The following is a 24,130-nucleotide window of genomic DNA, read 5'->3' as shown; positions in this document are numbered from 1 at the left end:
ATGCAGGAGTTTTCACGCAGTGAGAGTCCGTTGCGTGAAACTATCTGTCCTATATTGGTGGGTTTTCAAGCACCTAGCTGCCCATTGAAGAAAATAGGTGTGTGAAAACCACGCACAGCACACGGACGCACATATGTGTGCTGTGCAGGATTTGCACACCAATTCCATTGATAAAAACTTCTTTGCAAGTACGTGAAAAACACAAAACACTCGAAAAGCACACTGATGAATAACACAACGCACACGGACCAGATTTACGTGCGTTTTTTTTATGCGCGTAAAACTGTCACGCTCATGTGAACGTAGCCGAATACTCATTGCACTTTATTTATTTATATTTGTTCCTGCATTTTGGATTTGTTATTTTCATTCATATTTGGGGATTGTCCGCACGTAACGGAATTGCAGCCGAAAATTTCTGTAGGAATTCCTTTAAAAATAGCAGCCATTCCGCTGCGGAAAAAACGCACCATTTCCTGTATTTTTTAATTCAGAAAATGGAGCGTATTTTGCTGCATTTTTCTCAATGCTGGTAGATAGTGACATCTTCTCTGAACAACGCAGCAATTCAGTCTACTTTCCACAGCAGGAATTGACATGCTGTGGAACGAAAAATACGCACCGCAGGTCAATTTCTGGTCGGAATTTTAACGCAGCATGTGGCTGAGATTAGTTGAATCTAACCCACTTTGCTGCTACTGTATTCTGCGGCGTATTTTCCGTCCGCAATTCTGGATGGAAAATGTGCAGCAATTTTGCTATGTGTGGACAAGCCCTTAATTCAGAACATTTCCATTGTATGAAATTTTTTTTTTTTAATTATACAGGAGGTACATAATATTGGACTGCAATTAAACCGTAAAGGCTATGTACACCTTTAAAATCTTTATTTATTTATTTTTTTCTAAGAATGTCTATCAGTGTTCTTGGTGTAAGTTTTTAAATACTTTTTATTAAAAATTACTTTTACTATTTGAAATACAGCTGCTTTGTATCCGGTCTACAGAGCAGTTGTATCTTGCGCTGAAACCTGTATCCATAAGGTCAGTGGCACTGACGGTTCAGTTACACCGGGTCCTGCGTGATCCACCTGTTGTCGATCACATCTAAGTTGTGAACTTAGATGTGATCGGTAACAGCTCGATCCTGCGTGTCAGAGACACATAGGATCCGCCGACATGGAACCCGTCAGTCCCGCTTACCTGACAGATACAGGTCTCCGCACAAGATATAGTCGCTCTGTATACAGGATACAAAGAAGCTGTATCTCAAAAAGTATAAATAATTTTTAATAAAAATGAATTAGAATGTTGCACCAAACACACTGATAGACATTTTCATAAAAATTTATAAATAAATAAACGTTTTCAAAGGTCTACATAGCCTTTAATAAATGTATAATACATTTTACACGGTGCCATCCTTGATGTGATACAAAGGCAAACAACAAAAGAAAACCGTTTTCAATAAAATATTAGGCCTTTTTTTTTTATTTGTATTATTATTTTATGTTATGTTAGTGGGTGGCACTTGTCACCCAGATAATGATGAGTTAGCATTCTTTACTACCAGTAGTGAATGAAACATTTTCCAAGTATTATGTCTGTTTGATATATTATTGGAAAAGATGATTGGATTTGAAAATGGGTAAGAAACATTGGGATTGGTTGATGTGAACCTATTCAGGACTATTTGCGATAGTCCTTGATGACTATTTACTTGATGATGGCTCTGAGGAAGTCCCGACCAGGATGAAACAATATAGGCAATAAGCAATTATTAAAGCAAGTGACATAACTTATGTCATCACGTCACAGGTCAACTCCGCATGACCCTATGCGACGCTGAGTGATCCTGACCCTGGCCGACCACCGGGCTACTAACGACATGGACTGCGATTATAACTTAGAGGAGGGAATTAACCTTCTGCTGCACTTCTTGAAAGCCAAGATAGGCTCTCAAATTGGGCATCAAAAGATGCCCTTCAGACATCTAAAGATAAGTACTGCCTATCATTTATTTACAAAACTTTCTTATGGAGGAAAACATCTGATTACTCCTGGAAAAAGTACTGGCTATACTTGGTGTTTGGACAAACTGGTGTTGTTTTATGTTTAATTGACCCATGTTGTTCTAATTTCTTGCCTTGCGTTATTAACTGCTGAACGCAACTTCTTACAAGTCAATTACATAGACAACTTCTTGGAAAAAAATGCTGGTTATACTTAATGTTTGGACAAACTGGTGTTGTTTATTGCTTAGTCGACCCACATTGCTCTCCTATTTTGCCTTATGGTACCAATAACTGTTGTATGCAACTGCTTAAAAGGCATAGATGTTTGTTTTTTTATCTACAATTGCTAAACAGATGATTTGATGAATGCCGTACCACTTATATTGAAAATATTATACATGGGCTCATTTAAGGACAACCTCGGTACTTATGAGATATATCAAATATGTCTGATATAGCTGCTTGCATTACAATGATTTGCTTGATGTAAATTAGATGGCCTGGGGAAACATGACACATAATAATGGCCTACATATATTGTGGGTACACCAATTTTGTTACGGCAGTTGCTTTAACATGACGGACCCCTTGTTATGTAATAATATTTTTAATGTGTGGCCGTTTTTTCCATAAATAAAGACTGATTTGAATTTAACATTATTTAAAGGTTGAACATTTTGATGCCCACTTTTTGCCTTTTTTGTCTTATTGTTATGGTATGTTTTTAGGAATTCATATGGGCATTTCCTTACATTTGATACAGTATAGTATCTTGGGTGGTGCCCACTATTTTCAACAATGTATAAAGATTCACAGTGATGGATTGGCTATGAAGAGTTTCAAATGCTAAACATAGGACTCAGCCCCGTAATTTTGCAAAATACTTTATGGCATTTGTAGGGATGAATAATTACAGGCTGGAAAATAATAATAATCATTTCGCTAAGTTCACACATGGCATAATTGTTGTGGATTTTCAGTACAAATTGGGTCACCTTAGCTACCAAACCCTCTGCCTAACTTAAAACCTAGCCCTGCACCCAACTGATGTCTATTTCCTATGTGGTTCATCCATATGAAGCCATCTTCAGGTAGGAATTACCAGGGGAAATAGACTATAGACATACAGATTAGTCTTAAAGAGGCTCTGTCACCAAATTATAAGTGGCCTATCTTGTACATAACATGATTGGCGCTATAATGTAGATTACAGCAGTGTTTTTTATTTAGAAAAACGATCATTTTTGACAGAGTTATGACCTATATTAGCTTTATGCTAATGAGTTTCTTAATGGACAACTGGGCGTGTTTTAATTTTTGGCCAAGTGGGCGTTGTACAGAGGAGTGTATGACGCTGACCAATCAGTGACCAATCAGCGTCATACACTTCTCTCCATTCATTTACACAGCACATAGCGATATAGCTATATCGCTATGTGCAGCCACATAAACACACTATAACGTTACTGCAGTGTCCTGACAATGAATATACATTACCTCCAGCCAGGACGTGATGTGTATTTAGAATCCTGACACTTCGCTAATACAATACCGACACTACAGCACCGCAAGCGTAATCTCGTTTGAAATGACAGGTTACATCGTAATCTCGCGAGATTATGCTTGCCTTGCTGTAAATCTCACAGAGACGCTACAGAAGTGACAGGATTCTGAATACACATCACGTCCTGGCTGGAGGTAATGTATATTCATTGTCAGGAAACTGCAGCAATGTTAGTCTTTGTGTTTGTGGCTGCACATAACGATATAGCTATATCGCTAGTGCTGTGTAAATGAATGGAGAGAAGTGTATGACGCCGATTGGTCAGCGTCATACAGTCCTCTGTACAACGCCCACTTGGCCAAAAAGTAAAACACGCCCAGTTGTTCATTAAGAAACTCATTAGCATAAAGCTAATATAGGTCATAAGTCAAAAATGATCGTTTTTCTAAATAAAAAACACTGCTGTGATCTACATTACAGCGCCGATCACATCATGTGCAAGATAGGGCACTTATAATGTGGTGACAGAGCCTCTTTAAAGAAGCACTCCACTTTTTTTTTTAAATTTCCCCCTCCATTTATACATTGGTATTTCAGTGGGGTGCTGTGTGCAGAAATACTTACCGATCTGTGCATCACATCGTTTTCAGGTCCAGCGCCACCCACGTGATCACATTCTGACCTCATCTGGAATCGCTGTGTAGTCGAGAATATCCAGAACTCAGGTTCTCAATGCATTCCTATGGGAGCAAGAACGAGGCACCATAGGAATGCATTGAGTGCCTGAGTTCCGGTTTTCTTACCTACACAGCGATTCCAGACGAGGTCAGAATGTGATCACGTGGGCGGCGCTGGACACGAAGACGACGTGATGCACGGATCGGTAAGTATTTCTGCACCCCACTGAAAGACCAATGTACAAATGGAGGGGGAAATGAAAAAAAAAAAGTGGAGTGATCCTTTAAGGCCCTTTTGCACAGGCCATTTATTAGGCAAACGAGCGTTCACAGAATGCTCATTCCCGATCATTGCCCCGTGTAAACAGGGTAACAATCAGCTGATTAACAAGCAAACGCTCGTTCATCAGCTGATTGTATCATTTATGCAGCCGAATATATTATCGTTGTCGGCAGCACATCTCCCTGTAAACCAGGAGACGTGCTGCCGACATGATCTAAATGTATGGGGACGAACGATCGTAGTAACGAGCGCTCGTCCCCATACATAGCTCCATCAGTTTGAGTGCGACCCTGGGATTCCCTGCACAAGGTACATATCCTGTCAGGAGCGTTTTATGGTGAAGATTGCAAGGTCCCTTAGGGCCTGTTCACACTGAGTATTTTGATGAGCTTTTGGAGCGGAAACCGTCCCGCAAAACTCGTCAAAAACTGTCTGAAAAAGCCTCCCATTGATTTCAATGGGAGGCGGGGGCGGTTTTCTCCCACGAGCGGTAAAATCGCCTCGCGGGAGAAAGAAGGGACATACCCTATCTTCGCGCGTTTACGCCTCTGACCTCCCATTGACATCAATGGGAGGCAGAGAGAGCGTATTTCGCTGAGTTTTTTGTCCGTAGCACTCACTCAATGGCCGCGGGCGAAAAACTCAGCGCAAATTTGCAGGAAACGACGTGCAGGAAGGACAAAATCTGCCTCAAAATCCCAAACTGAATTTTGAGGCAGAATTTTCCTCCTGCAAAAAACTCAGTGTGAACACAGCCTTAGACTCTGACTATCAGTTTAACCCTAGCCAAATCTAACAGTGACACAGTGGGTCCACGCTCTTGCCCTGAGGCCTGACCGTGAGAATTATAGAAACTAAAGGACAGTATGTCAAGGTTGTATATACCAGAAAGTCGTTCTTTATAGTTACACAACCTGAAAACCCTTCTCAATAATTGCTTTTAGGATTTGTGTAACAAATTATATATTGTTAGATATACCTTATGAGCCAAGTGGAAAAGCAAGCGATTCTGCAGGTGGCTTTTTGGAGCTGAAAAATAATTGCAAACAAAAATTTAAATGAATAAAATGAACAAATGAAAAACAATAAATTGATTAAACTTAAAGATAGGGTCCTTTTACACAGCCCCACGAGCGTCAATCGACAAGACATATGAACACTCGTTTGTTCGATCATTGGCCGTGTAAAAGGGCCTTAACCATCACTATTACAATTGTATTATAAGGGATGTACACACCAGAAAGCAACAGTGAAAAATTCAAAGATAGGAACAACCACAATAAGTTACACTTGATGTTTTCAGTGTGAAAATGTAAGATACTAAGACTTGATTTGATGGCAGTCGCTTTCCTTTCTTCCACAAAAAAGTCAAAGGGAACTGAGATACAGTGCCTTGAAAAACGTAAAAGATTTCTCGGGATTAAATCCCTTTGTCACAGATTGCTCCAGCCAATAATTTTATTTTAAACCAGTAGAACATTTTCTAACTCACGGATATGTAGACGAAAAAAAAAAAAAAAGGCATGGCTTTTGGAAAGCAGGGAGGTAAAAATGAAAAATGGGCGTGTCATTAACCCCTTCAGGACAAAGCCTGTTTTGGCCTTATGGACGCAGCCGATCTGACATGTGTTTATTTACGTGATAATAACTTTGGAATGCTTTTACCTATCCAAGTGATTCTGAGAATGTTTTCTCATGACATATTGTACTTTATGTTAGTGAATAAATTTGGTCGATACGTCCGTATTTATTTGTGAAAAACACCAAAACCTAGAGAAAATTTGCAAAAATTAGGATTTTTTGAAATTTAAATGTATCTGCTTGTAAAACGGATAACAATATCACACAAAATAGTTACTAGTTAACATTTCCCACATGTCTACTTTATGTTTGCATCATTTTTTTGAACGTCCTATTTTTATAGGACGTTACAAGGCCTATAAGTTTAGCCGCAATTTCTCACATTCTCAAGAAAATTTCCAAAACCTGTTTTTCCAAATTTCCAAAACCAGTTTAGTTCTGAAGTGGCTTTGAGGTCCTTATATATTAAACACTCCCCATAAATCACCCCCATTTTAAAAACTGCACCACTCAAAGTATTCAAAACAGCATTTAGAAAGTTTCTTTACCCTTTAGGCGTTTCACAGGAATTAAAACAATGTAGATGTGAAATGTACAAATTTCATTTTTTTTTGCTGAAATTAATTTGTACTACAATTTTTTTCTGTACCACAGAAGGTTTTTACCAGAGAATTGCAACTCAATATTTATTGCCCAGAATCTGCAGTTTTTAGATATATCCCACATGTGGCCCTAGTGTGCTACTGGACTGAAACACAGGCCTCAGAAGCAAAGGAGCACCTATAGGATTTTGGGGCACTATGTCAGGCTTGAAGAGCTTTTGGGGTGCCAAAACAGTGGAAACCCCCCAAAAGTGACCCCCATTTTGGAAACTACAGCCCTCAAGGAATTTATGAAGGGCTATAGTGAGCATTCTGACCTCACAGGGTTTTTTCGGAATTTATTTGAATTAGTCTGTGAAAATAAAAATCTGCATTTTTTCGGAAAAAAAATGAAATGTTTTAATTTTTACAAGAAGAGAGGAGAAAAACTACCCCAATATTTGTAAAGCAATTTCTTACGATTACGGCAATACCCCATATGTGGTTATAAACTGCTGTTTGGAACCATGGCAGGGCTCAGAAGGGAAGGAGCGCCATTTGGATTTTGGAGTGCAGATTTTGTTGGAATGGTTTATGGGTGCCATTTGCAGAGCCCCAGGGGTACCATAATAATTGATACCCACCAGAAGTGACCCCATGTTGGAAACTACACCCCTCATGGAATTCATCTATGGGTGTTCTTATCATTTTGACCCCACAGGTATTTCAGAAAATTCATTTGAATTGGGCTGTAAAAAAACAAATAATTTTCCAATAAAATTTCGTTTTTCTTTTTGACAGAGAATAAAATACGCCATTTTGTTATGCAATTTCTCCTGAGTATGGCAATACCCCGTATGTTTTCATAAACTACTGTTTTGTCACATAGCAGGGCTCAAAAGGGAAAGACCGCCATTTTGCTGGAATGGTTTTCGGGTTCCATGTCATGTTTGAAGAGCCTCTGAGGTACCAGTATAGTGGAGACCCCTGAGAAGTGACCCCATTTTGTAAACTACACCCCTCAAAGAATTAATCTAGGGGTGTTGTAAAGGATCTGCCAGGCACTGCGGGGTTAACTCCCAGAACTTATCAGTCAGCACCTGAGAATACATCCCTGAAACTGACTCCTGCTTCCACCATTCAGGCTGGCAGGCTTAGGAGTGGGAGAGCCTATCGTAACCTGGCCAGACTCAGCTAGCTCCCGCCCTCGGTCTATTTAAGCCAGCACTTCCTGTCCCTCGGTGCTTGTTATTGCTTTGGTTTCCTTCCTTGTGGTTCCTGGCCCAGCTACAGCTCCTGCTATTTTTGATCCTGCTCCATACCGACCCTGGCTTACCGACTACTCTTCTGCTTTTCGTTTTGTACCTCGCACACTCCTGGCTTGACTCGGCTCGTTCACCACTCTGGTTGCTCACGGTGTTGCCGTGGGCAACGGCCCCTTTTCCTTGCTTGTGTTCCTTGTATGTTTGTCGTGTTTGTCGTGCACTTACTGAGCGCAGGGACCGCCGCCCAGTTGTACCCCGTCGCCTAGGGCGGGTCGTTGCAAGTAGGCAGGGACAGAGTGGCGGGTAGATTAGGGCTCACTTGTCCGTCTCCTTACCCCCTGCCGTTACATAATAACAAGCCCATACCTAGTCTACCCCTGGTCCCTGACACCACTATGGATCCCCGTGAGACCCTGGCTCAGCAAATGCAGGGTCTCTCCCTACAGGTCCAGGCCCTGGCTCAGAGGGTCAACCAGCCTGATGCTACCCTGGTAGTTCCCCGCACCGCACCTCTTGAACCCCACCTCAAGTTGCCCGACCGGTTCTCAGGGGACCGGAGGACTTTTCTCTCCTTTCGGGAGAGTTGATTGTTTCTTTTCTGCTCTCGGACTTATTTATGACGAGACTGACAGGACTGCCTTTGCCGAGAGTCAGCTGGTGACCTTAAGTCAGGGTAAGAGACCTGTTGAGGAGTATTGCTCTGACTTTCGGAAGTGGTGCGTAGCTTCTCGGTGGAATGACCCTGCCTTAAGGTGCCAGTTTAAGTTGGGTCTGTCGAATGCCCTGAAAGACCTGCTAGTTAGCTATCCCTCTTGTGACTCCCTAGACCAGGTTATGGCTTTAGCGATACGACTTGACCGACGTCTCAGGGAACGACAACGTGAACGTTTATGTGTTTTCTCCTCCGACTCCCCCATGATGCCTCCCGAAGCTCCGTTGCTTCGTTCCTCCCCGAAAGATTCAGAGATACCTATGCAACTCGGGGCCTCCGTGTCCCTCCAACAACGTAGAGAATTCCGCAGGAAGAATGGTCTCTGCTTCTACTGTGGGGACGACAAGCATCAAGTGAACAACTGTCCTAAGCGTAAGGTTGCAGCCAGAGAACTTCCGCGTCTAAGTGATCATCGGGGAGGTCACTTGGGCGCACAGGTATTTCCCGTAAATATGAAACGTACTAAGATCTTGCTTCCCTTTCAGGTCTCTTTTGGTGGTAGGTCTGCTACCGGCAGTGCTTTTGTGGATTCAGGGTCCTCTACTAATATCATGTCTGTGGAATTTGCTATGTCCCTTGCTATGCCTCTTATTGATTTGCCTAAACCTGTCCCGGTAGTGGGTATCGACGCCACTCCTCTTGCTAATGGTTATTTTACACAGCATACCCCTGTTTTTGAACTCCTTGTTGGCTCCATGCATTTGGAGCAATGCTCTGTACTGTTGATGCAGGGATTATCGTACGATTTGGTGCTAGGTCTTCCCTGGTTGCAGTTGCATAATCCTACGTTTGACTGGAATACTGGGGAGCTAACCAAATGGGGTAATGAATGTTGTACGTCATGTTTTTCTGTTAATTCTATTTCTCCCCCTAAGGAGGCGAATACGCTACCCGAGTTTGTTCAGGACTTCGCTGATGTTTTCTCTAGGGAGGCCTCCGAAGTGTTACCTCCTCATAGAGAATACGATAGCGCTATCGAATTGGTACCAGGAGCTAAGCTTCCTAAGGGTAGGATATTTAATCTTTCTTGTCCCGAACGTGAAGCTATGAGAGTGTATATCCAGGAATCCCTGGCCAAGGGTTACATTCGTCCCTCTTCTTCTCCGGTAGGTGCTGGCTTCTTCTTCGTGGGGAAGAAGGATGGTGGTCTTAGGCCATGCATTGACTACCGTAGCCTGAATAAGGTCACGGTAAGGAACCAGTATCCCCTTCCTTTGATTCCTGATCTCTTTAATCAGGTTCAGGGGGCCCAATGGTTTTCTAAATTGGATCTACGGGGGGCGTATAACCTTATTCGCATCAAAGAGGGGGATGAGTGGAAGACTGCGTTTAACACGCCCGAAGGCCATTTCGAATACCTCGTCATGCCCTTTGGGTTGTGTAATGCCCCTGCGGTCTTCCAGAATTTCATAAATGAGATTTTGAGAAATTACCTGGGGATTTTTCTGGTAGTGTACCTTGATGACATACTGGTGTTTTCCAAGGACTGGTCCTCCCACGTGGAGCATGTCAGGAAGGTGCTCCAGGTCCTTCGGGAAAATAAACTGTTTGCCAAAACCGAAAAATGTGTGTTTGGGGTACAGGAGATTCCATTTTTGGGTCAAATCCTCACTCCTCATGAATTCCGCATGGACCCCGCCAAGGTTCAGGCTGTGGCGGAATGGGTCCAACCTGCCTCCCTGAAGGCGTTACAGTGTTTTTTGGGATTTGCTAATTATTACAGGAGATTTATTGCTAACTTCTCGGTCATCGCTAAGCCCCTTACGGACCTCACTCGCAAAGGTGCTGATCTCCTCCACTGGCCTCCTGAGGCTGTCCAGGCTTTTGAGGTCCTTAAGAAGTGCTTTGTCTCGGCCCCGGTGCTGGTTCAGCCCAACCAAATGGAGCCATTTATCGTGGAAGTTGACGCATCTGAGGTGGGAGTGGGGGCTGTCTTGTCCCAGGGTACCAGGTCCCTCACCCATCTCCGCCCCTGTGCCTACTTCTCCAGGAAGTTTTCGCCAACTGAAAGTAACTATGATATTGGCAACCGCGAACTCTTAGCCATTAAATGGGCATTTGAAGAGTGGCGCCACTTCCTGGAGGGGGCTAGGCACCAGTTAACGGTCCTTACCGACCACAAGAATCTGGTGTTCCTAGAATCTGCCCGGAGGCTAAACCCGAGACAAGCTCGATGGGCGTTATTTTTTACCAGATTCAATTTTTTGGTTACCTATAGGGCTGGGTCTAAAAATATTAAGGCTGATGCACTGTCGCGTAGCTTCATGGCCAGCCCTCCTTCGGAGGAAGATCCTGCTTGTATTTTGCCTCCAGGTATAATCATTTCCTCGATCGATTCTGATTTAGTCTCTGAAATTGCTGCTGATCAAGGTGCAGCTCCCGGGAACCTTCCTGAGAACAAGCTGTTTGTTCCCCTGCAATTCCGGCTAAGGGTACTTAGGGAAAATCATGACTCCGCACTATCTGGCCATCCAGGCATCCTGGGTACCAAACACCTCATTACCAGAAATTATTGGTGGCCTGGGTTGCCTAAAGACGTTAAGGCCTACGTCGCCGCTTGTGAGGTTTGTGCTAGGTCCAAGACTCCCAGGTCCCGACCAGCGGGCTTACTGCGTTCGTTGCCCATTCCCCAGAGACCTTGGACACATATCTCCATGGATTTTATCACCGATTTGCCTCCATCCCAAGGCAAGTCGGTGGTGTGGGTGGTGGTGGACCGCTTCAGTAAGATGTGCCACTTTGTGCCCCTCAAGAAACTACCCAACACCAAAACGTTGGCTACCTTGTTTGTCAAACACATCCTGCGTCTCCATGGGGTCCCTGTCAATATTGTTTCGGACAGAGGGGTACAATTTGTTTCATTGTTTTGGAGAGCCTTCTGTATGAAGTTGGGGATTGATCTGTCCTTCTCCTCTGCCTTCCATCCTGAAACCAATGGCCAAACGGAGAGGACTAATCAGTCCCTAGAACAATACTTAAGGTGTTTTGTCTCTGACTGTCAATTTGATTGGGTCTCTTTCATTCCCCTCGCCGAATTTTCCCTTAATAACCGGGTCAGTAACTCGTCTGGGGTCTCTCCTTTTTTTTGTAATTTTGGGTTTAATCCACGGTTCTCCTCCGTTTCACCTGGTAGTTCCAACAATCCTGAGGTAGAGGTCGTTCATCGGGAACTGTGCACAGTCTGGGCCCAGGTTCAGAAAAACCTAGAGGTGTCCCAGAGCGTACAAAAAACTCAGGCTGATAAAAAACGTTCTGCTAACCCCCTGTTTATGGTCGGGGATCTGGTGTGGTTGTCATCTAGGAACTTGCGTCTCAAGGTTCCGTCCAAGAAGTTTGCTCCCCGGTTTATTGGGCCGTATAAGGTCATTGAGGTCCTCAATCCTGTCTCCTTCCGGCTGGAGTTACCCCCGTCTTTTCGGATACACGACGTGTTTCATGCCTCCCTCCTCAAACGCTGCTCCCCGTCCTTGGCTCCCTCGAGGAGACCTCCTGTTCCCATCCTCACCCCGGAGGGGGTGGAATTCGAGGTGGCCAGGATTGTGGACAGCAAGATGGTCCAAGGCTCCCTCCAGTACCTGGTTCATTGGAGAGGATACGGGCCCGAGGAGAGGACTTGGGTACCCGCCCGGGATGTTCACGCTGGGGTATTGGTCAGGAGGTTCCACCTGCGTTTCCCCAGTAAGCCAGGTCCACTTAGAAAGGGTCCGGTGGCCCCTCATAAAAGGGGGGGTACTGTAAAGGATCTGCCAGGCACTGCGGGGTTAACTCCCAGAACTTATCAGTCAGCACCTGAGAATACATCCCTGAGACTGACTCCTGCTTCCACCATTCAGGCTGGCAGGCTTAGGAGTGGGAGAGCCTATCGTAACCTGGCCAGACTCAGCTAGCTCCCGCCCTCGGTCTATTTAAGCCAGCACTTCCTGTCCCTCGGTGCTTGTTATTGCTTTGGTTTCCTTCCTTGTGGTTCCTGGCCCAGCTACAGCTCCTGCTATTTTTGATCCTGCTCCATACCGACCCTGGCTTACCGACTACTCTTCTGCTTTTCGTTTTGTACCTCGCACACTCCTGGCTTGACTCGGCTCGTTCACCACTCTGGTTGCTCACGGTGTTGCCGTGGGCAACGGCCCCTTTTCCTTGCTTGTGTTCCTTGTATGTTTGTCGTGTTTGTCGTACACTTACTGAGCGCAGGGACCGCCGCCCAGTTGTACCCCGTCGCCTAGGGCGGGTCGTTGCAAGTAGGCAGGGACAGAGTGGCGGGTAGATTAGGGCTCACTTGTCCGTCTCCTTACCCCCTGCCGTTACAGGTGTAGTAAGCATTTGGACCCTACAGCTTTTTCACAGAATTTACAGTTAGGTCCAGAATTATTTGGAGCCTCTGAAATGAGGAGGCTGTGTAGAAAAATAGTTGCAATTCCTAAAAGTTTCACAGCATATTTTTGTTCAACCCCCTTGAATTAAACCTGAAAGTCTGAAAGTCTACATTTCAATTGCATCTCAGTTGTTTCATTTCAAACCCAATGTGGTGGCATGCAGAGCCCAAATTATGAAGATTGTGTCACTGTACAAACAATTCTGTATTAGCGTTGAGCCAAGAAAAATAAAAATTGAATTTTTTTCTTAAAATATGTAGTTTTACCTCAAAAAATTTCCATATTATAAGGAACAATAGAGGTACAACACAATTTATGAACTAATTTCTACCGGGTATGGCAGTACCCCTCATGTGGACCTTATCTGCTGCCTGGGCACCAAGCAAAACTCAGAAGGGAAACAACAGCACCGTGCAACATTTGAGACCTACTTTGGGTGTAGTGAGGATTTTAATGTGTTAAGGATGCACTTGATTGCAGAGAGTGAAAATTTTAATTTGTGCTCAGCTTGTGCTACCGGCAAATTTTTAAAGTCGTTTTTTCATTGGAGGGGCCTATTTATTCTGGATCACTCCAAAAACACTAACAACACCAATATTTAGAGTATGCAATGAGGGTTATAATGTATTTAGTGTTTTTTTTTTTTAGGAAAATTAGGAAACAAGGTTTCCATGAATTTGAAGTATGGAGAAGGCCTACATTAGTAAAATTATTTGCAAATCTGTAAAATGGGTGTATAAATGGGAATGGGACTAAAGAAGACATGTAGAATATTGTTAGTACCAAAATTATCAGTCTAATGGTATTTTTTCGTTTGGTTAAATATCTGTGGCATAAAATTAAATAAAAGTCTTCATTTACGTGACTGGCTTAATATTTGACAGGGACATCAAAGATCAAAAGGAAAAGGTATTAAAAATGATGCACTGTGTGGTCAATTTTATAGCAGAGATACATAGGGTTGGCGAGTGTCACTTATTTTGCCCCTCTAAGAGCACACACGGCATGCTCTTTGCGGATATTTTCTGGTCTCCATTGATGGAAAAGTAGACACATAATGCCTCTCTGTGAGTCTTTCAACATCTTCACAATCTGGTGAATGTGAGGGGGAAATTTTTTTTTAACAAGACGTCCTCAATCACTTTCTCTTGGTAAGTGGGGAATGTGTCAGTAGTGCCAGAATGTTGTGCAGCACAAAGGAATTGTACGTGGCTACTTGAAAAAAGCAGATGGCAACTTTATTTAATGATGTATCCCCTTTCTGTTACTCCCAGGGTGGCATCTGAGTGTATGGTACTTAAAACAAAAACATATTTTTTGTCTTTGAACCTGACTGCAAGAATCTCACTACTGCAGAGGCAACCTGACTCTCCTTTATATAATTTAAGGCTGCCAAGTGTTTGTGGGAACTCCAGACAATTTTTTCGATTTGTCCAACAAGCCCCGTATTTTGTGTCTGCAGATTTTTAAAAAGGGGTATACTAGTATAAAAATTGTCAGTGTAAAGTTTATACCCCTTTGCAAAAAAGGGCTGATTAGCTCCCATACGATTTTGCCGTTTGTCCCCATGTATGGAGACTTAGCTTTCGATCCTTGGCCTCATAGATCTTGAAAGCAGATGTGTAGCTTGATGAGCTTTGCACATTTTATATAGTTTTACTCCGTAACGAGCACTATTTCCAGGGAGATAACGCTTGAAATTAAGCCTTCCTTTGAATTTTACCAGGGATTCGTGTATTGAGATGTTTTGTGTGGGGGAATAGAGAGTCAAAAATGTATCTGAAAACATGCCGAGAAGAGGTCTGATTTTATAGAGCCGATCAAAGTGTGCGGCATTGTTTTGTGGGCAATAACGATTATCGTTATAGGGTTATTCCCATCTTCATAAATCTAGCTAATAAGATCACCCTTCTAAAGGTAATAATTTTTCTAATTACCTGTCTGTAGCCAAGCGATGTCTTTTTCTTGCTATTCTTGATTGAAGTTGCGGTCAATCCCTCTTTGTTTGTAGCTCGTTGTCTAGGGATCCGGCCACCGCTATTTACCTTTAGCGGTGGCCGCGCATGCGCAATGATATCCTCTCCGTCCTCAGTAGAGGATGTCATTTATCTCATGAACGCGCATATCGGCGCATGCGAAGTAGATGCAGGGCAAGGCACTAGTCGCGAGGAGATGTCTGCGGTCCACTGAAGGTACTACTGTATATATTATGCTGAAAGATTACATACAGTGGACAGTTTGAAAAACGTCAACTGTTCGGTGTATGTAATCATAAAAAATGTCATGCTTAGATACAATTGCCAATGTGTGAAATATTATCAAGGCAAGTGTATCTAAGTATGAAAGCTTATATGCTTGCATACACGACCTATTTATTTTATTTTTTGGGCCAATGTGTGTGTGTGTGTGTGTGTATGTGCGTTTGTGTGTATATGTATGTGTGTTTATGTGTGTATGTTTGTTTATATGTGTTTGTGTGTATATGTGTGTGTGTGTGTTTGTGTATGTGCTTGTGTATATGTGTGTGTATATGTGTGTGTGTTTGTGTGTATATGTGTGTGTGTATGTGTGTTTGTGTATATATGTGTGTGTTTGTGTGTGTGTTTTTGTTTGTATATGTGTGTTTGTGTATATGTGTGTTTGTGTATGTGTGTTTGTGTATATGTGTGCGTGTGTGTGTGTTTGTGTATATGTGTGTGTGTTTGTGTATATGTTTGTTTGTGTGTGTGTTTGTTTGTGTGTGTTTGTGTATATATGTTTGTGCTTGTGTATATGTGTGTTTGTGTATATGTGTGTGTTTGTATATATGTGTGTGTTTGTGTATATGAGTGTGTGTGTGGGTGTTTGTTTGTGTCATACATGGCCATACATAGATAAATACATAGAAACATACATACATAGAAACATACATACAAACATACAATACATACATGCATGCAAATATACATACATACAAACATACATACATGCCTACATACAAACATACGTACACACACATACACAAATATACATACATACATGCATAGAAACATACATACAATACTTACATACATGCATGCATACATACATACAAACATGCATGCATACATACAAACATGCATACATACACATACACACACACACGTATACATACAAACATACATACATACATACACACTGTTGGCGTACAAACATACACACACATATATACATACAAACATACATACACACACACACACACACACACACATACACAAACACACACATATATACATGCAAACACACACACGCACATATATACATACATACATACATACATACATACATACACACACAAACATACATACTGTAAACAGTCAGTAGGAAGACTGGTAGAGGGTAGGTATGTGCCACTGAGATTTCTTATCTCAGTGGTGTAAATCTCTGGGAAGTTCGTTGCTCAGTAAGGTTAGTTGGTGAGCGGGATTTAGGAATGGCTGTAGAGATTTTGGGTGGGATGGCCATTCCCATACCTCCACTCCAGGTTTTGATTTCTAGAGGTTCTGAGTCTCAGCTGGCCCTGATTAAAGAGGCTCTGTCACCAGACTTTGCAACCCCTATCTGCTGTTGCAGCAGATAGGCGCTGCAATGTAGATTACAGTAACGTTTTTATTTTTAAAAAACGAGCATTTTTGGCCAAGTTATGACCATTTTTGTATTTAGGCAAATGAGGCTTGCAAAAGTACAACTGGGCGTGTTGAAAAGTAAAAGTACAACTGGGCGTGTATTATGTGCGTACATCGGGGCGTGTTTACTACTTTTACTAGCTGGGCGTTGTGTATAGAAGTATCATCCACTTCTCTTCACAACGCCCAGCTTCTGGCAGTGCAGATGTGTGACGTCACTCACAGGTCCTGCATCGTGTCGGCCACATCGGCACCAGAGGCTACAGTTGATTCTGCAGCAGCATCGGCGTTAGCAGGTAAGTCGATGTAGCTACTTACCTGCAAACGCTGATGCTGCTGCAGAATCAACTGTAGCCTCTGGTGCCGATGTGGCCGACACGATGCAGGACCTGTGAGTGACGTCACAGATCTGCACTGCCAGAAGCTGGGCGTTGTGAAGAGAAGTGGATGATACTTCTATACACAACGCCCAGCTAGTAAAAGTAGTAAACACGCCCCGATGTACGCACATAATACACGCCCAGTTGTACTTTTACTTTTCAACACGCCCAGTTGTACCTTTGCAAGCCTCATTTGCATAAATACAAAAGTGGTCATAACTTGGCCAAAAATGCTCGTTTTTAAAAAATAAAAACCTTACTGTAATCTACATTGCAGCGCCTATCTGCTGCAATAGCAGATAGGGGTTGCAAAATCTGGTGACAGAGCCTCTTTAAAAGGGAAGCTGACAGTGTGAAGAGAGAGAGAGTGAGGAGGAAGGACGTTGTTATTCCTCCAGGGAGACTGCTATGACCGAAGCACCTAACAAAGGGGATTTGCACAATCAGGTGGTGGCTGCTACAGGGTGAGAACTTTAAAGATTGTTTTTCAACAAAGTTATATTGTTATGTTGGTTGCTTTACCCAGTGGACGCAAACTCTGTACAAAAAGGATCTGTTTGTTTGGTGCAAATAAAAAGTACCCGCTGTATCTGTTTTACCCTGTTTGCTTGTGCGTGACTGCCCAATACAGCAACCCAAGGGGGACGCCAGCTCACATATGGTGGAGAATGCGGGCATCGCGCTAAGGTTAAACGCACAGTTCCTTAATTTGATTGGACTTCCCGTATGTCCTGGTAAAAGCAGCAACAGGATTGGAAAAAGAGACTGTTATGGAAGAGTTCGTAAAACAGATGATGCAGGCAAACCTGCAACAGCAGCAAGCGATCGCACAGCAGCAGAGGGCTCATGCGGAGGCTATACAGGTTCAACAGGAGACCAACCTCCTGCTGGGTGAGCAAGTTTCCGCCCTAAGAGAGACGGTCATGGCTCAATCACAGTTAGCACGGGAAACAGCCACCACCCTGATAAACATGCGCAAAACAGTGCAAAGCACCCTGCAGAAAATGACTGCTGCAGATGATGTGGAGGCATATATAACCATGTTTGAAAGGTTGGCCGAGCGAGAGAAACTCCCTCTGAAAGAGTGAGCAGAGGTCCTGGCACCATTTTTAGTGGGAGAACCACAAAAGGCATACTTCGACCTGACACAGGAGCATGCCAGTGACTATCATCTATTGAAAGCAGAGATACTGGCTCGCTCGGTTGGGAGTTACCCTTTCTGTGCGGGCTCGTCGGGTTCATGCTTGGCGGTACGAGAGGACTAAACCACCGCGATCCCAGCTGTTCGATCTCCTGCATCTGGCACGCAAGTGGCTTCAGCCCAAAATCCTAAATCCCAGGGAGATGGTGGAAAGAGTGGTGATGGACCGCTACATGAGTAGCCTGCCAAGAGAGTTGTATCGCTGGGTTGCCCATGGAGACCCCCAGACTCTAGACGAAATGCTTTCGGCAGTCGAGAGGTATACCTCTACTGAAGATTTTCCTGTCCCTGAACCAAAAGGGCGACCTCCTGAGCGAAGCTACGAAGTACACCCTGCTGCGGTCGGAGCGAATCCGGTCCCTAGGACCCGAATGGCAGAGTTGCCACGAGGAGGGAAACTAAACTTTAAACCCCTAGCACCAGGCACCCGACAGCTCCAGTCTTCAATCCGGAGTAGACCTGACTTTCTCTGTTGGAGGTGCCAGCAGCGGGGCCACATTGCGGCCCACTGTCCCCAAAACACGGAACCGATGGATGGCAGTGCCACTCGACGATGCTCCCTGTTTGCCCATTTGGCCTGCAGTGCTGGTACCCGACAGGAGGAGGGACTACAGGAGCGACAAGTCCTTGTGAATGGGGCTGTTGTCACAGCCCTCCTGGACTCGGGGAGTCTGGTCACACTCGTGCAGGCCACCCTACCACATGTACTGGTTAACACAGAAAGGCGGGTGGGGGTGACCGTCATTAATGGTGTTCCGCAGGGTCCTAATGCGGATAAATGTTTTCCCCATTTTGCTCTTAATGGGGATCTACTGTATCGGATCACGCAAATAATGGAGACCCTAGTTGAACAGTTGCTGGTACCCGCCCCATATAGACGTATGGTACTGGACATGGCTCACACCCATGTGCTAGGTGGTCATTTAGGTACAGATAGAACCCAGGAAAGGATCCTACAAAGATTCTACTGGCCAGGCTGTTATAAAGAGGTTGCGAACTATTGTAAATCATGCCCAACCTGTCAGTTAACTACTCCGGTAGCCCACTTTAGGAGCCTGTTAGTTCCCCTGCCTATAATTGAGGTCCCGTTCGAACGAATCGCGATAGACCTAGTGGGACCGTTGGTTAAATCCGCCCGGGGCCACCAGTATATTCTGGTGGTGTTGGATTATGCCACCAGATACCCTGAGGCTAACTGTAAAGGATTTGCCAGACACAGCTTCTGTGTCAACGCCAGTGGGCAATCAGTCTGCACCTGCTCCTATGTCTGTGAGACTGACTCCATCTTCCACCACTCAGGATGGCAGGCTTAGGAGTGGGAGAGCCTATCACAGCCTGGCCAGACAGAGCTAGCTCCCACCCACTGTCTATTTATACCTGCCTTTCCTGTTCCTCCTTTGCCTGTGATTCTTCTATGCTTGTTTCCTGGCTTGCTGCTGCTGCTTGTACTACTTGTCTTCTGCTTCATATTGACCCTGGCTTGACTGACTATTCTCCTGCTCTGCGTTTGGTACCTCGTCCTCTCCTGATTGACTCGGCTCGTTCACTATTCTCCTGCTCTGCGTTTTGTACCTTGTCCACTCCTGGTTTGACTCGGTTCGTTCACTATTCTTGTTGCTCACGGGGTTGCCGTGGGCAACAGCCCCATTTCCCTTAGCTTCTGTGTACCCTTGTCTGTTTGTCTGTCGTGCACTTAGTGAGCGTAGGGACCGTCGCCCAGTTGTACACCGTCGCTTAGGACGGGCCGTTGCAAGTAGGCAGGGACTGAGTGGCGGGTAGATTAGGGCTCACCTGTCTGTCTCCTTACCCCGCCATTACACTATCCCCCTGCGAAACACCTCCTCTAAATGTATTGCTCGGGAGTTGGTGCACATATTTTCGAGAACTGGCCTGCCAAAGGAAATATTGACAGATCAGGGAACCCCTTTTATGTCTAAAATCATGAAAGAGTTATGTAGGAGATCAAACAAATAAGAACCTCTGTCTATCATCCTCAGACTGATGGACTGGTAGAGAGGTTCAACAAGACCCTGAAGGGGATGTTAAAAAGGGTTGTGGAGAAGGATGGTCGGGACTGGGATTGCTTATTGCCCTATTTGTTATTTTCTAGCAGAGAAGTCCCTCAGGCCTCCACTGGGTTCTCTCCATTTGAGTTACTGTACAGCAGGCACCCCCGTGGTCTCCTCGATATTACCAAAGAAACATGGGAGAGTGAGGCGACACCTTATAGGAGCATAATAGAACATGTGGCACAAATGCAAGATCGGATAGCCAGGGTTATGCCCATAGTAAAGGACCACCTACAGAGAGCTCAGGAGGCACAGAGCCGAATATATAACAGGGCAGCCAAAGTGAGGCAGTTTAACCCGGGTGATCGCATGTTGGTGTTAGTGTCCACAGTTGAAAGTACATTTTTGGCCAGGTGGCAAGGCCCCTATGAAATTGTGGAAAAGGTTAGTGAGGTAACTTACAAGGTACATCAGCCGGGGAAAAGGAAGCCAGCTCTATCACATAAATTTAATTAAACCCTGGCAGGATAGGGAGTCCTTGCTAACTTTCTCAAAAATATCTGAAGATCTGGATGTGCAGATTAGAAAGGTTAAGATTGCTGAAACTTTGTCACCGCCACAAAAACAAGAGACAAGGGAATTTTTACAGCATAATCGGGACCTGTTTTCAAATCTCCCAGGGGTTACTGATGTGATAGAACATGATATTATTACTGACCCAAAAGTCAAAGTAAGCATTAAGCCCTATAGAATCCCAGAAGCCAGGAGACAGGCCATCTTAGAGGAAGTGAAACGCATGTTGGCACTGGAGGTGATTGAGGAGTCTAATAGTGGGTGGTCCAGCCCCATAGTATTAGTTCCAAAACCCGACGGGACATGGAGGTTCTGCAATGACTTTCGTAAGCTGAACGAAGCTTCCAAATTTGATGCCTACCCTATGCCTAGGGTAGATGAGTTAATTGAGCAATTGGGACCAGCCAGATATCTTACAACCCTAGATCTCACAAAAGGGTACTGGCAAATTCCGTTGTCAAAGGAAGCCAGGGAGAAAACTGGCTTCTCCACCCCTGAGGGGCTGTTTCAGTTTGTAACCATGCCCTTTGGGTTACAGGGTGCACCGGCAACCTTTCAAAGGACGATGGATCGGGTTTTGAGTCCGCACAAAAGATACGCGGCAGCCTACCTAGATGATATAGTCATCTTCAGCACTAACTGGGAGACCCATTTGAATAAAGTTCAGTCTGTCTTAGATTCCCTCAGAAAAGCAGGGTTTACTGCTAACCCAGAAAAGTGTGCCATTGGGTTAGAGGAGGCCAGGTATTTGGGCTATTTGGTAGGAAAAGGTGTGATAAAACCTCAAGTGAACAAAATTGAGGCAATACAAAATTGGCCACAGCCCCTTACAAAAAAAACAGGTGAGGACATTCTTAGGTATTGTGGGATACTATCGAAGGTTCGTCCCAAACTTTGCCTCCATTGCAGCACCTTTAACAGATCTAACGAAAGGGAAGAAGTCCGTTATGGTTCAGTGGTCCCCAGAAGCAGAGAGGGCATTTTAGGGGGCTTAAGAATGCCTTGTGCAGTCAGCCGGTGTTGATAGCACCAGACTTTTCGAAAGAATTTGTTGTACAAACCGATGCCTCCAATGTTGGTTTAGGGGCAATTCTATCGCAAGAAGTGAATGGGGAGGAGCACCCCATAGTGTACCTAAGTAGGAAACTCACTTCTTGTGAGAGAAATTATTCAATAGTGGAAAAGGAATGTTTGGCCATAAAGTGGGCACTAGAGACGCTGAGATACTATCTACTAGGCAGAAAATTCCGGCTAGTTTCGGATCATACCCCCTTGAAGTGGATGTGCCACAACAAAGGAAATAATGCAAGGGTAACTAGATGGTTTCTAGCATTGCAAAATTTTAATTATAGTGTGGAACACAGACAAGGGAAACTACATGTCAATGACGATGCCCTTTCACGTCTCCATTGCTTATCGGCTACAAGTTTCCAGTCCCCTGGCCTTGGGCAGAGGGGGGGATATGTAAACAGTCAGTAGGAAGACTGGTAGAGGGTAGGTATGTGCCACTAAGATTTCTTATCTCAGTGGTGTAAATCTCTGGGAAGTTCGTTGCTCAGCAAGGTTAGTTGGTGAGCAGGAGTTTTTTTTAGGCTGGATTTCAGGGTCCGGGATTCAGGAATGGCTGTAGAAATTCTGGGTGGGATGGCCATTCCCATACCTCCACTCCAGGTTTTGATTTCTATAGGTTCTGAGTCTCAGCTGGCCCTCATTAAAAGGGAAGCTGACAGTGTGAAGAGAGAGAGAGTGAGGAGGAAGGAGGTTGTTATTCCTCCAGGGAGACTGCTATGACCGAAGCACCTAACAAAGGGGATTTGTACAATCAGGTGGTGGCTGCTACAGGGTGAGAACTTAAAAGATTGTTTTTCAACAAAGTTATATTGTTATGTTGGTTGCTTTACCCAGTGGACGCAAACTCTGTACAAAAAGGATCTGTTTGTTTGGTGCAAATAAAAAGTACCCGCTGTATCTGTTTTACCCTGTTTCCATGTGCGTGACTGCCCAATACAGCAACCCAAGGGGGACGCCAGCTCACAATACATATACACACATATACAAACATACACATACATACACATATATACATACATACATACAAACACATATATACATACATACAAACATACATACATACACACACACACACACACACGCATACATACATACATGACCCCATATAGTACTTAGTCCGTTGTCTATGCGCCCAGGTTTGGTGACTTCGCTCCAATGAAAAGAAAAAAGAAAAACCAAAACTCACGTAAGACGCTCCCACGAAGATCTGAAGTGTCTCGTCAGTTTTCTTCTTACTGCTCCCATTCACAATAACAAAGCGGCGGGCGCAGATGACGCAATCACGTGAGTGTGATATGATTACGTCATCTGCGCCACAACGAATTGTTACTGTGAATGCGAGCGGCGCCAAGTAGCAGTAAGAAGAAAAGTGACGGGACCGTTCAGATCTCCGTAGGAACATCTTAGGTGATATTTTTTTTAAATCTTTTCTGTTGTTCGCCGGGTGCTGAAGCAGGACCGGTGCAGCGACTAAAGATATTACATGGGGTGGGGGGGGGGGTGCACCTTAGCTGGGGGGGGGGGAGTGGCTTGCCAAAATGGGGTGAATAGAGTGTTGCATAGAAGGGTTGCGTGTTGTTCACATTCGCGGTGTGTTCGTCTCTACCATGCCTGGTTGAGACGAACATTCTCCCGATGCTGCTAGAACTACAGTATCTAGCAACGTCGGGAGCGCGCACAGTGCAGAGCGGCTTGATTGACATCGAGCCGCTCACGCCCCTTTTTAGAAAAGATAACCAGCACTAGTTGAGTTATCAAGTGTAAAAGAAAAGTAGTTAGGGAATGAATTTTTTAAAATTTTTAACAGCATGTTTTTTTTATTTAATTTCAGCTTAGAATGTCTAAAAAAAATTTTTTTTACTCAACTTGGGAATAACCCTTTAAAATGGAGAAATCTCAAAAGGATTTCATAACGATTTCTGCTCATCACTGCGGAAAAGGTGGGAGTATAGGGCACTGAGAATGAGGCCCAGTATGATCTGATGGTCGATTTTCTGACAAGACCCATTGCCAACGTAAGACCTAAAAATCCCTTTAATTCATGAATATTTGTTGGGGTCCACACATTTAGGGTTTTTTCTAAATACTGACTGACATATATGTTTGTCTGGAAAACAATGTGCTCTAATAAATCATCGCTTATAAAGAGCTGAAAAAATCAATTGGGCCAAAACCCTCCACATTGACATTTATTTCAGGGACGGCATTAAAATGTTGCACAAACGGGGTGGCAGAATTTGGAGGCTCCCAATTTCTAAGGGAATA

At 44.1% G+C, this 24,130-nt stretch overlaps 1 protein-coding gene across 2 annotated transcripts in view; it reads right to left on the bottom strand.

The window, feature by feature from the left end:
- IFT56 (intraflagellar transport 56) overlaps window positions 1–24,130 on the bottom strand; it is a 195,363-nt gene that overhangs the window by 78,805 nt on the left and 92,428 nt on the right. For both annotated transcript variants that reach the window (XM_075832289.1, XM_075832288.1), the window contains one exon: window positions 5,458–5,507. In XM_075832289.1, the coding sequence (XP_075688404.1) occupies window positions 5,458–5,507 (50 nt within the window). The remainder of the gene's footprint in view (window positions 1–5,457; window positions 5,508–24,130) is intronic.

This window comes from Rhinoderma darwinii, chromosome 7 (assembly GCF_050947455.1).
Source record: "Rhinoderma darwinii isolate aRhiDar2 chromosome 7, aRhiDar2.hap1, whole genome shotgun sequence".
Classification (NCBI taxonomy): domain Eukaryota; kingdom Metazoa; phylum Chordata; class Amphibia; order Anura; family Rhinodermatidae; genus Rhinoderma; species Rhinoderma darwinii.
The sequence above is the reverse complement of the archived record's forward strand: the minus strand, read 5'-3'. Positions and strand labels throughout refer to the sequence as shown.